At 28.7% G+C, this 15589-nt stretch overlaps 2 protein-coding genes and 2 long non-coding RNA genes across 14 annotated transcripts in view; 1 reads left to right on the top strand and 3 right to left on the bottom strand.

The window, feature by feature from the left end:
- Window positions 1-15589, top strand: part of LOC130672164 (SH3 and multiple ankyrin repeat domains protein 2-like) — a 216854-nt gene that overhangs the window by 141046 nt on the left and 60219 nt on the right. The window lies entirely within an intron of this gene.
- Window positions 6274-7889, bottom strand: LOC130672169 (uncharacterized). Its single transcript, XR_008990646.1, has 3 exons — window positions 7735-7889; window positions 6729-6835; window positions 6274-6482 (listed from the first exon to the last, which is right to left on the bottom strand). It is a non-coding gene; the product is annotated as an uncharacterized LOC130672169 (long non-coding RNA).
- LOC130672166 (uncharacterized) lies at window positions 8330-11634 on the bottom strand. Its single transcript, XM_057476529.1, has 4 exons — window positions 10879-11634; window positions 9235-10805; window positions 8942-9134; window positions 8330-8577 (listed from the first exon to the last, which is right to left on the bottom strand). Exons 2-3 carry the CDS (start codon window positions 10690-10692, stop codon window positions 9069-9071), a joined length of 1524 nt encoding a protein of 507 aa, XP_057332512.1. The 5' UTR covers window positions 10693-10805; window positions 10879-11634; the 3' UTR covers window positions 8330-8577; window positions 8942-9068.
- On the bottom strand, window positions 11945-14996 carry LOC130672168 (uncharacterized). The gene is made up of 5 exons (XR_008990645.1): window positions 14843-14996; window positions 13697-13815; window positions 12777-13610; window positions 12458-12564; window positions 11945-12128 (listed from the first exon to the last, which is right to left on the bottom strand). It is a non-coding gene; the product is annotated as an uncharacterized LOC130672168 (long non-coding RNA).

Raw genomic sequence — 15589 nt, 5'->3', positions numbered from 1 at the left:
GAATATCGTCATAATTCCCATAATAAATTATTCATTTAAAAATTTTTTTCACAGGTGTAAGATAAGAGACCCAGTACCCAAACACTCATGTATTCATACCCAAACATTCATATATCTATATTTACTTAATTTTACTAAATATAGATATACAAATATACGAAGTGATCTAGTTCTAGTTTCTTGATCGGGTACTGTCTTTTATCTTATATCGCATTACTAATTCCAAAAGAACCCGGGTGATAATATTTGACCGAAAAAGGGCTGAAAAGGCTAAACTCGGCCGAAATCTCGCTTAAGCCTTAAAATATTATTGAAAGAGGTCGAAATTTGGCCGAAAACCCACCGAAATTTGATTATTTTCAATAAACAAGAAATATAAACAGAATCCCGTACAAGAAGTATATATCCGGGCGAAATTGAATATATGTCTCATATATGCGACATATATTCAGATTTGCCCGAAAATATACTTTTTCGTACGGGGAAGTAGGTCTTTTACCTCATAAATGGAAAAATAACACTTTTTAGTGCAGCCCTCGTATAAAAAACTTCCAGTACTATAGTTTGAAACTGTAATAAAACTAAGACTACTATATTATAGATACCAAATTTAACAGTTTCTAATGTGTTTCGAACTAATGAAACTGCACTAATTGCTACGTCTTATAGTTTTTACAGTTTCAAAGTCGCGGGACTTCGCTAATATTTGAAACTGTACTTTTTCTTTTATTCTTTTTTCGCGTAGAAATTTTATTTAAATTTTCCGCCAAATTAATTACGACAAAATTTAATATGGACTAAAAAATGAATAAAATTTAATCCAAACGAAGTGATTATGTAAATTAATAATTAATACACTCATGTTTAGCATATACATTCATATTTTTTTTTTATCATTAAAATTATTATGTTGGCATGTTAGATGAACCAGAGTATACTATTAAGGCTAAAAAAAAAAAAAGTAAAATGTGAAGCGTCACAACATCCTGCGGTCATAAATAATAAGCAGTGAGACCGCGAAATGCGCTCGACGCGACTGTCTTAAAGTGATGAGTAACCAGTAGGAAGAAATCAGGGAGTTATGCTTGCCTTTTTCGATTGACCTAACCGACATAAAGTGCGAGAAGAACTCGGGTATATTATGTATATATTATATACAATATTTAAAGCTAAGCGAAAGGTGGTCGAGGCCATAATGTCGAGACCACAACTGACTGTATTGTGGAAAAAATAAAAGTAGACGTAACGGGGGCTTTGAGAAGATAACACGATTCTCTGAGATTATTACACTCGTACGAAATGTAATAAATAAAAAAAAAAAAAAAAAAAAAAAAAAAAAAAAAAAAAAAAGTAGCAAATGAAAAAAGTAAACGTAAATAGAAGAAATGAAAATAGTAATAAAAGTATAAAAAACAAATATGTATATATATAAGGGCGAATAAAAAAAAAACTTGTCTACGTTTCTATTTCATTTACGTTTTTTTTTCCACGTGAAAATACAAAGAAATTTTATATATCGTAATGTCTTCTATAAAAACGACGTAGACGGTCTTATTGATCGACATCTGATTACAAGTTCATATTAATATAAATTTATAAGAAAAAAAAATTTTTTCGGTAGAAAAAATAAACCCAAGTATTGAATTTTTTTTAATTCCATAAAAATATCAATCACTGATTTTAATATATAAAAAAAAAAATATATGATAATATAAAACAATCGTTATGCTTGGAAAAATGATCTCTTGCCTTGAAAATTTTAACTTAAAGCGAGACACCCTCGAGAAATACTCAACGAACTCATATACAGGCCACCTAAAAAAAAAAAGAGGAAAATCTCAAGAGAAAAGAAATGATGATGGAGACGAAAGAAGAGTTTCCAACCCCTAACAGTATCACTGGTTGTCAGTTAAGGGAAAAGCATAAAATCTTTGTGTGGCAAATCTTCTCATTGGTAAAAAAAAAGAAATAAGATAAAAGTATTTTACAAATGTTGTACGTGTCAGTATAAAAATTCCATGATTTTATTCTTCTTCATTCTGTAGTCAATCTCTTGTCATGCGTCATTGTGGATTTGTTAAAAGCCTCATGAACCACAATGTGAAAATGCCTCAACATCCTACTCGACTTTTGTATCTATCTATCATGAAAAATTGATTTTCTTTAAGAGAACAATAATGTTCACTTTATACAGTACATTAATACTGTCATACTTACGAATATCTCGTACAATATACTTAACAACAAAACATTGTTTTTTTCTATCCAAGTTATTTTTATATTTCATACTTACTTTAATATACACTGTAAAAAATATTGTGTTAAAGACAAAATACTCTATGTGTTAAAAACAGTCCACACAATATTTTTTAACACAAACTATTTGTGTCAAATTTCAACACGAAATTTGGGTAATACGAGAAGTAAATTCAACACTTTTTAAATGTTAGTGATAAAAAAAAAAATGTTAACTTTAAAGGCATTTTCGGACAAAGACCCCCCCCCCCCCCACCCACACTTTTTAAAAGTATGCAATGACAACTTTCATAACCGTAATCAAATTTTGTTAATTAATTAAAAAAAAATTAGAACCTCAATTGAAAAAAGGAAAATTTCGCTGAGATATAGAATTTTAAAAAAATTACTTATAGTTGTTATCAATTAGGGGTTAAACGAAATTTGATGAATAAATTTTAGCCTACAAAATTGACAAGAAGATACTATTGAAATTTTTTTTCCTAATTTCGTGTAACTTCCGGTTGATATCAACTGTAAGTAATTTTTTAAATTCTATATCTCAGAAAATTTGTCCTTTTCTCAATTAATGCTTTAATTTTTTTTAATTAATTGTTAAATTTTCGTACGCTTAGGAGAGTTGAAAGTCATTGAAAATTTTTAAAAAGTGGGGACATTGAGAATGGTCTCAACATTTTATTTTCGTCAAGATTTTTAAAAAATCACGTAATATTTCATACCAGTTGCAAATAGTAAATCAATAAATTTATTTTAAAACAACAAAAACACATTTTTATTTAGCGAAAAGATTATTTTTACATTACATAAAATAATTCGAAATTATGACTAAATCTTCTTTATTAGTATGATAAACATTCCAGCTTCTAGTAAATGGTAAATATAATATATTAATAATCAAAATTTTAGAATTAAATTGACATTCATCAATCATCGCTTTCATTTTCGTTTTTCTAACAATTTTTCCGTGAATTGATTGAGTTTTTAACATAAATTTCATGTTAATTTCAAAGTAACCCTAAATAAATGTGAACAATTTCGATTTTTGTACTACGTAACACTTTTAAAACGTTAAATTAGTAATTCAATTTAAAATTTTATATCACAACAGTGAAATATGTCGATTCAATACAAAATAATCATCGCAAAAATTTTAACACGACCGTATATAACACAGATACCCGACATTTTTTACTGTGTATACCTACTTTGTATTGCCCCAATATAACGATTGAATGAATGGAGGAAAAATATTCATAAATCCTTAATAATATATCCACAAATATAATTATTGGCTGCGTAAATTCACGTTAAATTTATTCATCAGTATGTCGAAGCAAATAATTAACAGATTTAGTGGAGTAAAATGATTTATAGCAAAGGGATTAAAATTCCTGTAACGTTATCCTGTCATAAATCAACCGTCGATTTTTCTATTGCACCCTTTTTTCAATAACCACATATTTATTTTAGTCTTGTCCCTTGTTTATTATTATTATTATCTGGCAATCGATGTAGATATTTATTTTAAGCGATCGTCAATACGTAAAAACTTTAAAAAGTTATTGGAAAGCTGGCAATAACATTCGCGCTATTATTCGACTGGTTTTAAAACTGTCTGGCCTTGATTTTAATTACATTGGAATCACCACCAAGAGCGTCTTTCTACTCTACTCTACTCTTCTCTTACTCATCTCCGCTATGCTATATATGCACTGTATATGTATATATACATATATGCATTATGGTATACATATAATATGGCAGCTTGAGGGAAGACGAAGAAAGGCTGCAAGGTGAAGAAAGAAATGAGAGGGTGAAGGAAAAATATGTGGGCTTATATGCAAGAGGCAGATGGAGAATCATTCAAACGGCGAACACTTATAGTTGCCCGTAAAAGATCCAGGCCCACGCTGCGGTGCATACGTATGATGTCCATCAGACAAAAAAATTCATGTACTGGTCTCTTCGATGAGAACCGCGAATAAGGGCCACATAAAGACGAGTCGTAAAACTATGATTTACTGCTTATGTCACTGATGCACCCATGTCTACTGCTGTGAACAGACAACTAAAGAGTCTTCTTTATTCTCTGTTTTTTTTTTTTTTTATTATATTGTAATATTCTTCTTACATCTAATACGCACACCTACACACATTTTAATATTTCGAGATAGAAATATTCAAACAATAACTTTTATTAAATACTTTTATGATAGAATTCCGTTCATACACGGAAAAAACAGAATACTAAAAATAATAAATAGTAGTAAAAGTGGAATCTGTTATTAATAATTAGTACTATTATGTACTTAATGCAAAGTAGTTTACTAATTTTTGTAGATTCCTAAAAACTACTATCAATTATTTCAAAAAGGAAGTAAATATTATTACTTTTTGGGATATAAATACGTGACTTATTAGTGAAAATTAATTAATTCATGGCATACATCTATTAAAAAGTAATGATTGGTCAAATTAAGAATTGCTATCTTACATATTGATTTTTCCAGCCGAAAAATTGCAAAAGTTACTAACTTTTATTTTATAAATTCGATATCACTGATCAATTATTAGCTTAAAATATCATTTATTCATCATTATAAATTAATTTACAATATACATAAATCGAATAAGTGGTAAATAATAAAATGAAAAATTAGTATACTAGATACTGATTTTTTGCTCATAAAAATACCGAAAACTTTTAACTCTTATTTTATAAATTCTATCCCATTGACTAATAATTAATATAAAATGTTATTTATTCGTTATTATAAATTAATTTATTATATACATAAATCGAATAAGTGTTAAGTTTTTTAATTTTTCTATGTTTATTTGAATAGTAATAAATAACTGTAGATACCAATTTATCGACTCTTTTTTATTTTGATTTTAATATACGAAATTACAAATTTTGCTCTTCTATGTATATCAAATTTTAATATGAATAATAGCCATTTTGTAATATATGATGATCCTGGTTTGATATTAGTATACAAATATACTAATTTTGAGTCAAAAATAAATTACAAACTATTAATATTTTGAGCATCATTTTTTTCCGTGTATTAATAGTGAAAAATAATTGTGTTTAGGTAAAGAAAAATAATAGGAATTGAAATTTCGCATATACTGACATTGATTTAAGTCTTCAAAGTTCAAAGTCACTTCGATTATTTTAACAAGCATTTACACTGTAAAAATTTTGGTGTAATGTAAATGACTTTGAAAATTACACCAAATATCAAGGTAAATTTAGGCGGTGTGAATTACAAATTTTTACACCGTCCAGTGAGTAAATGTGTAATCTATGATGATTTTGCGTTAAGGAAAATTGTCTTAAAAATACTTACCCGGCGTGTTTCCGACTTCTTTCATTAAAATTTTACAGTTCCGGCGTTTTTTCGGCCAAATATTTTTACCTGGGAAAGTAAACAAATTAACGGGCCGAGTAAAGTTCTCGGGGGCCATTTTTACACAAAAATTTTTTACAGTGCAATAATATGAGTATTCAAATTTTGCACATAAATTATTTTATAAATGAAAATATTGAATGGTTTAAATTTATAAAAACCAAACAAAAAAATTATATACTGAGGATTTTTATAAATAAACATAATTTATATTTTGGATAAAATAATATGAGTTATAAGTATAATTTAAAATTTAATACCTACAGAAGTGTAAACTAATTTGTACGTTTCGAATAGTATTTAACCTCGACAAGATGGGTTTCCATCGTTTATTCACATCATCATCACCCTTTCTCCCTGATACGAATTTTTACAACCTGGTTAATTCGTTGGCCTTACGTGGCCCTTGACTTGAGAGTGAGATGTGGTCAGTAGGTTATTCAAACTTTTAAAGCAAACCGCCGAGGCCTTATAGAAGCGTCAGTTCACATAATAGCGTTGCGGTTTAACATCATAAAAAAATACTCGGACCTACTCCAATACTCATTCCAATTTTCACTTATTCCATACATATTTAAATATTATACTGCATTACATTTAAAAAATAATTTCTCATTTTTTTTCTTAAATTTTGTCACAATTTGAATTTATTGGTTGGTTTCAAAAATCATACACAAAATTGTTGTCAAATTATTACTCGAAAATAAAATTTGAGACATAATAGTGTAAGTTTGGAAAGGAAATCTTGATTTATTGACAATGCCACGTGTAGCCACAAGTTGTTCCTCCACAACATTCTTCATACCAACACTGCAACAAATATTGTTAAAAATGTTCAGAATATTGAAAAAAGAGAACATAAATAAATGAATAAGAACTCATTTCTATACGGCGAGAATTATATAATGCATTTTACTCGTTAATTTTGAGTAAAACAGAGCCGAGATGAATAATTACTCTTCTGTTTCTTGGTATTGTTCAGTTATGGAGTAAAAAATACTCAATTTCGAATAGGAAGTAGGGTAAATTTCATAAAAAAATTATCTGTGTACATACCGTTTGACCACGTTGTCTGCACGCCTCAGCCAGCTTGAAGTTTGTTACAGCCACTAACAATGCCACCAAAAGAAGCAACATCATGAGCTTTGACATCTTCGGAAAAACTAACAATTTTCAAAAATGATTAATTTATGTTTCTGTTTTTTATTTATTATAAAGAACCTAATGTGACTATAATTGTTGTATTGTTATATAGAATTAGAGTTATTAAATTTGATCATCATATAACTTAATATTTTTTACACAGAAAGAAATTTTCTTTAAAAATTACCGTTAAATTTACTGTGATCATGGGATATAATGCAGCGCTTTTATTTATTACCATTTTTGAAATAAAAATTACGAAAAAATTTATTTATTTTGTAGTAGACTTCATAAAATTTACCGAAAACCGACTAAAATTTACAGTAGACTACGGTAAAATTTGTTGAAAAAAAGTTAAAAATTATCTCACTTACCGACAAATGATTAGGTCGTGTCATTCGTCCCACGATTACCGTGAATATAACGGTAATTTTTAAAGAAAATTTCTTTCAGTGTATGATTTTCGTATTTAATTACATTGAAAAATATTGACAATTAGATGATACTACACAATAAAAAAGGATTCGTCGAAATCAACAAATATCGTGTGTAAAATAAACGTTTTACACTTATTAATATGTTTTTTTAACATGCCGTGAGTGTTGGAAAAGTTACACGCGTATATGTTGAAAGTAACAAATTTTCCAAGAATTCTTTTATGATGGTCGAGATTATTTTTAACATATTTTGTGTGTTGATTTGACAGTAACATATAAAAAGTGTTACTTTCGTATAAAATAACATTTTTGAGTGTTAAAAAATCAATCGATTGCGACAGTTCAAACAAAACAAATACTGTGTGTTCAATTGACATACAAAAGTGTTAAAAATTCAACACTCAGGATTTTAACACGCGCTTTTTTTTATACTTCTACGATTCGTTTTTGACTTTATAAACTTCATCATAATGTTAACTTACCAAAATAGCGGAGAATCTTGTCGATGTATAACGAAGCCGCAAGTATAGTGTGAAATTGTGTGTTGAATTGTTGTATTTATAGACGCATACAAACTGTCAACATTTCTACTCCTTTTTGTTTTTGTTTTTTAGAAGGTTAGCGAGTTGATACGCAAGCAAATAAATTTTAGTGCGGCTGACAATATAATTTGAATGTCGTCTATGAAAAGTAACATATTGTGTATTCCCGATATGAGTTTATCGATAAAATTAATGGGTCTACACTCAAGGAAAAACTAAGATGACAAAAAATAGATAATAAATTAAAAATTATTGTCGAAGGCCTTAAAGAAATTTATTTATTAGTTTTGCTAAAAATTAAATTTTCCAACTAAGTAGTAGATTTCATAGAAATCTCTATTGTATTTGTCCTCATAGTGGAATTTTCGAAGAATTTCGTCATAGTCTATCATAATTCGTCGAGTAGGTTCCAAAAATACCATTGGTTCAAAAGTTTGTATTTGTATGTATATATAACGTGCCTTGTTGCGACGACAGCGACTGCAATTCTAAACTGATCTTAATGAAACTTGGCGCACTTATTCTATGAATGATTAGTTCGGTTAAGGGGTTAGGGGTACTCAGGGGTATGAAAAAATGATGATTTTCAATAATTTTTTTTTTGTAGTTAATTACTTTATTTGACAAAAATAAAAACATAGCTTTATTAGAACACGTTTCGATTTGACTTCACGAAAATTTCAAAAAAAAAAATTAATAATTCAAAAAGTTATCGCTGTTTTTGTAGAGCCCGTTCCTCCCGAAGTCCTTTGCGGTGATCATCATAAGTCCTTGGAGATTCATCTAAAATCAATCGGACAAGAAAAATTAGTTTTATTAATAGATAATCTTGTGCCTGATCGAAGCTTTTTTTTTTTTTTTCGAAATTAACAAAATGGCGGCCTCAGGAAATTTTTTTCAAATTTTCGAGAAAAAAACCGACAGTTTATTGTTAAAAAAAAATCGAAATTTTGAAAAAAAAAAAAAATCCTTCGATCAGGCACGAGTTTTTAATGTATTTCAAAAGTACAATAAATTTTATTGAAATCTACCGAGCAGTTTTTAAGTTACAGTGATCACCAGTTCAGAAAACATAGTTTTGAGAAAAACGCATTTAAAGTTTTGCTATGGATTTATGTCGAATTATAAGAATTATTTAATAACTTACACTGAGTCATCTATTCCTGGACCATATAATAGCTCTTCAGCCGACATAGCAGCTTCCAAAATATCGATTTGCTGGTGCCTACGTTGCAATCGACCTTCTCGGGTGTTATCATTAGCGCGCTTATCTGCTACTTTGATACGTGCAGCATCCATTCTTTCTGCATACCGATGAGAATTAGGCCCACAATTAAGTCCTAGTGTATTCATCAAGACTAATAATGAATTTATACCCTCATTAAATATACACATAGCAACGTATGCAGCTATTTGTACGATAGTAAAACTAGTATTTACCGTTTTTGGGCATATTTTCCATACTAGTTGGTTAAAGCTTTCATTATTATTCTGATTGAATCCACCTACACATCTTGAAAGTAAATTTTCATTACTAAGATCTTCGTATATAGGCTTGATAGCTTTTAAAACATCAGAAGGTAAAGGAGAATAATCGTGAGAAAAGGTATCAAGCTCTCCTCTTGCTTCAGCGCGCTGGTAAGAGCACCAAGATTCTTCGCCTTTTGGACACATATCATGATTCGGTTTTTCATCACTCGAGCCGTAGTGATAAAAGGTTGCCATTATAGCAGATTTCATATTTTCAATAGAATCACAATGCCGGCGTATTGCTAAACCATAGTACACAGTTAGTTTGTCTATTAATTTTCCTGTGAGCTTACCTCGACCACCAAGACCTTTTTGTTTACTCTTCAGCGTACGTAATCGACTCCCCATCCGCTTTTGGACATGCCCTATACATTCCTTTTTATTTACAGTTGTATTTTCGTAAGGATCTGATTTTATAATTCCTGAATAGGTCTTGGAGTCACCATCACCAATATAGTTGGCATACTTAACTCCATATTTAGTTTCAGAATACGAAAACATTTCGACCATCGCATCCACCTCCATTTTCCCAGAAGACCCTTGATGATTAGCAGAACACACATCTTCATGCGATTGATACCATTCCTCGAACTCAACAGTATTTGTTTTTTTTTTCCAATACTCACATAGCTTACAATATGCACTTTTAATGTTTATGTCAAGAATCTTTCCAGTAAAATAGCCAATTATAGAAGAAACTCCAAATGACGATGTATATCCCCGTTTTTGCCAGGTTCCATCTCCCGATACAGTTAGATGATTTATATCTTCATTTTCAGTTGTTGGCATTGCTTGCTTTTCTTCATTCACAGCTTTCGTCATGAAGGTTTCTGCGACGGCTTTACTACAATTCAAAATCTGTTTCAGTAAAATTGTATGCGTAGATTTATCTAAAAAAGACGGCATGTCCATCAGGCCGCAAAACTTGCACAATCCTTCGTATCCTATTCCTAGTATTCTCATTACAAAAATGAAACGTCTGTTTATTTCATAAGAATGCCCAACGAAAGAACAGGAAGGAATATATTCATTTCCACAGTTATTACATGCAACTACAATTTTGAATCCCAGCCCACGTGTACTTGCTGTTTGAAACACTACATTTCCATCACATTTTTTACATTTTATAAGAGCAGAAATTGCAGTGAATACCTGAATAAAATTTATTATTCGAAATTCAGTACTGCTGTCTTCAGGTACATCATCTTCAGTGTTTTGTTTTAATTTTTTAGAAGATGTACTCTGAATACTTTCATCACGTTCGGCTGTTTTCGGATTAAAAACATTCTTTCTTTTGACTGAACGCGACTTATTAATTTTTTCAGAACTCCGAAGTTCTCTTGAAACCTTTCTAGAATCACGTCCCATGGTTAATAATTTAATTCACTTGAGAAATAATTTATCACAAAACTATCGACTGATCAGTGCAACGACTACAGGTATACTGGCAACCAAAAATTATTTTTCAGTTCTTGTACTACCTACAAATTGTGAATATATGTAGAAGGATATATATATATATATATATATATATATATATATAATTATAAATACATTAAAATGGGGAGATATTCATGACAATGAAACCCGAAAAGTCGGTTGCTTGCAGCTGTTTCTAGCTACCTGCTCTCGAATGCCACGTAGCACCCGAGCGTCCTTTGGTCATTGTTAAATAACTCGAAAAGAATTTGTCGGATTCACTTCAAATTTTCACACAATATTTTTAAAATATTATACTTTAAGAAAATGCAAAAAAAAAAAAATCGATTTTTTGAAAATTCTGACTACCCCTAACCCCTTAAGTTCAAAGATGAACAAAATCGGTCAAGTAGTTTAGAAATTATGGCGATTTGAAATTTTGAAACTAACGAAATACGCTATTTTCGATGCTTTTTTCTTAGATAACTTTTAAACGGCAACATGTGGCTTTATTGGGTAAAAAAGATGTCATAGCTGATAAAATACGAGGTACATGTTCCTTTTTCAATTTTTTATTTTCCTGTAGTTTTTCTAATTTTAATAAAGGTTCAATTTTTAGTGTCACGGTAAAAATGTCATTATATCTTCGAAAGTTTTTTACGGATGATTGTGGAATTTTATATCTTTTTTCTTGATCAAATTCAAAAACTTAAAAAATCAATTGAGTTTTTAGGAAAAAATAGCAATTTAAATTGTCAAATTATTTTATTTGCGGTTTTTGAACTCGGAACTGATTAAAATGTCAAGATAAAATTAACTTTAGATTCAATCTTATGTTGAAACTTTAAAATAAAGAAATAATGAGAAATATACTTCCATTTCGGATGCCGAATGACATTTTTCAATTTTAAATTTGAAAGGATTTCTTAGCCAATTATTTTTTTCGATTGTTACTAAAATAATATCAAAATTTTTCCAGTTCCTTGAAAGATATAGAACATCTACTCTACACACACACACACACACGCTCACACACCCACACACAGATATCTCTTCGAAAATGTCAGAATAGCATCCAAGGATCTTCCAACGTCGACGTCTGACAAAAATTTGATTTCTGAAAATCGGGGTGAGAACAATAACCTGAATTTTTGAAAATTTTCAATAATCTTAGCGGGAAGTTAAAAATTAAAATAGTAGAAATATTTTATCATAAATTCAATTTATTAGTTTGTTTTAAAAATCATACAGAATGTCATTGTTAAATTTTTACTCAAAAATAAAATTCGAAACACAATTGTGAAGTTTTAAAAGGAAATCTTGATCTATACACATCTCATACCTTCGCTACAAGTTGTTCCCTCACAACATATTTCAGACCAACACTGCAACAAATATTATAAAGAATATTTAGATGAATAAAAAAAATAAAGAACAGCTTAAAATTAGTTTCTATTCGAAAAAAATTATTTAATGAATTTGACTTGTTAATTGTGAGTAAAACGGAGCCAAAGTGAATAATTACTCTTCTGTTTCTAGATATTGTTTAGTTACGGAGTAAAAAATCCTCAATTTCGAATAATTATACATCAAAAAAGAGTAAAAAATAAAACAAAAAATACTAGTTGATAATTTTTCTGTTTCTTTTGTTTTTGGCTCAGGTTAACTCTAAATTATACGGTAAATTTGATCCAAAAATTCTCTGTGTACATACCGATTCACCTTTTGTGGAGCACACTTCACGCAACTGGGCGTTTGTCACAGCCGCTAACAATGCCACCAAAAGAAGTAAGATCATGAGCTTTGACATTTTCGGAAAAACTAACAATTTTCAAAAATGATTAATTTATGTTTCTATTTTTTATTTATTATAAAAAACCTAATGTGACTATGATTGTTGTATTGTTATGATGAATTAAAGTTATTGAATTTGATCATCATATAACTTAATATTTTTATGATTTTCGTATTTTATTACTTAAAAAAATATCGACAAGTAGATGATACTAAAGTTCATAATAATGCTAACTTACCAAAATAGTGGAGAGCTTTGTCGATGTATAATGAAGCCGCAAGTTTAGTGTAAAAAAATGAAGAATCCGCTCTTTTTATAGGCCATTGGATTATTGTGTTAGTAGACACAAACGAATTGCCAACCTTGTTATTCTTTTTTTTTTTTTTTAAGAAGGTTAGCAAATTAATACGTAAACAAATAAATTTCTATGTGGCTGACAATATAATTTGAATGTCTTCTATGATTAGTAACACTCAGTGCGTTCCCGATATGAGTTTATCGATAAAATTAATTAGGTCTACATTTCAAGGAAAATGCAATTAACATAAATAATGGATAATAAATTAAAAATTATTGTCGAAGGCCTTTAAGAAATTTATTTATTAGTTTTATTAAAAATTACATTCTTTGATTTTTCAACTTTTTAAATTTAAAAACAAGATCTAAATTTCTCCAGTTGTTTAAAAAATATAGAACGTTTACACTAACACACACACGCACTCACACATATACAGACATCTCTCTGAAAATGTTAAAATAGCATCCAAGGACCTTCGAACAACATCTGACGAAAATTTGATTTTTGAGAATCAGGAAGAGAACAAAAACGTCTCGAATTTTTGAAAATTTTCAATTTTCTTAGCGGGAAGTCAAAAATTTAGGCATTGAAAATATTTTATCATAAATTTAATTTATTAGTTGATTAAAAAAATCATACAGAATATCAGTGTTAAATTTTTACTCAAAAATAAAATTCCATATACAATTGTGAAATTTAAAAGGAAATTTTGATTTATACACATCTCATAGATTCGCTACAAGTTGTTCCCTCACAACACACTTCAGACCAACACTGCAACAAATATTGTAAAAAATGTTTAGATTAATAAGAAAAGAAAAAAAAAACAAATAAAAAGATAAGAATTCGTTTTTACATACCGATTCACCTTTTGTGGAGCACACATCACGCAACTGGGCGCTTGTCACAGCCGCTAACAATGCCACCAAAAGAAGTAAGATCATAAGCTTTGACATCTTCGGAAAAACTTATTAAACAGCTGTCAAAAATTCAATTTAAATAATTAAATGATATTCGATATTAGAGGGTTGTATTATTTGGCGCGAAAATTCAATTTTTTAAATTCATAAATGTGAATTAGAAATTAATATTCAAATTTTTCATACATAAATAGACGTTTGTCTACAAAGTTTTGGAAAATTATGTACCGCGTAAGAAGTATTTATTATGTTTATTAACTATATATAAAAATTAGATACAAAACGAACCAAACGACTAATATTCTTATTGGATGCCTTCAATGTATTAAAATATAAATGAAAATATTCATCTAATTTTTATATTTATTCAGTCAAAAATAAAAAAAACGTAATCTAGCAATTTGCCTTATTTTTTAAAAATAATCTATTCGTACGGAAAAGAGAAAACTAAAAAAATTTCAGTTTCAAATAAGAAAAAAAGGATTTTACTATAGAAATTCAGACATAGGTGCATCTTACGGAGGGTCTACAGTAATTTTTGTCCAAGCTTTTCTCTCAAACAAAATTTCTAAACGCGAAATCGAAAACGAGGCTCGCTGCATTATCTTATAAAATATAATCTAGTAATCGGCACTTTAATTTTAAAAAATGTTTTTTTACTTAAGAGAAAAACGTGGACAAAATTTCTATTTACTGCGCGACTCTGTTTAGAAAATCTCATAGAATCTAATATATTCTCATAAATTCCCATAGAGATTTTATAAGAATGAATGGGTTCTATGAGAAGTGCTATAGTTGAGTATAGGACAATAAGGATAGTACTGTCCGTCGACTTAAGTGTGATAGTGAGAATAAGTTGAGACATTTCTTAAACTATATATATGATATAGATATATATAACATATATGAAACTTACTGCTGAGAATTATATTTAATAAAATTAATATTGAAAACTGAAATTTTGTTTCTGTTTTGCGTGTAAAGAACTCATTTTTTTTTTAGAGGTAATTTTGAATTCAAATTTTCAAATTTAGGCAAGTGGCTAATAAAGTTTATAATTAAGATTTTAAAAATATTAATACTTACATTTGTACAGAGATGTAATCTTGCGATACTTTGTAGAATGTAATGAATATATTTTATCAGAACAACGCGTATTTATATGCATCAATATCTCAGAATCCTTGACATAAGATCGAATGTCACTTGAACTATTATTTTGAATTTTCAAATGTTGTCAAACAGGAATTATTTGTTATAAATAAGTTATTGAATAATCAGTATTATTCCATGCGTCTTATTATTCTAACCACAATGAATAACAACTATTATATAAGATAAATTATAATACACATAAACAATTAATGAAATATTGTACAGTATTTTATTTTTAAATGTAAATTCTTTATTTAATATTTTAAGACCTCATAAATTTTCTCTACACTATTTTTTATGAATGATCTTATGTACGAATATGTGGGTAGTAAAAAATAACAGGTACCACTTTCATATTAGATTAAGTAATATATATGAATATACACATGTTATTGTATTATATTATATTATATATATATTTTGAAGTTCACGAAGATTCAAAGTGAAAGTTCCGCTTGACCTCCATGACTTCACTTCCATTGTCGCGATATAAATTATTATGTACCGGTACTTCAATACGAAAGTCAGATTTGCTTTCAAAGATCTTAAGAAAAAAAATAGTTATCAATTTTTTAAATTATTAACTATTACTACACTGTACAAAATTTATGGTGTGAAAATTTTCCTTGAAGACTTTTCACGGTCTTCTCGGGGTGAAATATCAAGCGGTGTACATTT

The sequence above is a fragment of the Microplitis mediator genome, chromosome 7 (genome assembly GCF_029852145.1).
Source record: "Microplitis mediator isolate UGA2020A chromosome 7, iyMicMedi2.1, whole genome shotgun sequence".
Lineage (NCBI taxonomy): Eukaryota > Metazoa > Arthropoda > Insecta > Hymenoptera > Braconidae > Microplitis > Microplitis mediator.
This window is presented reverse-complemented; position numbering and strand designations above follow the sequence as displayed.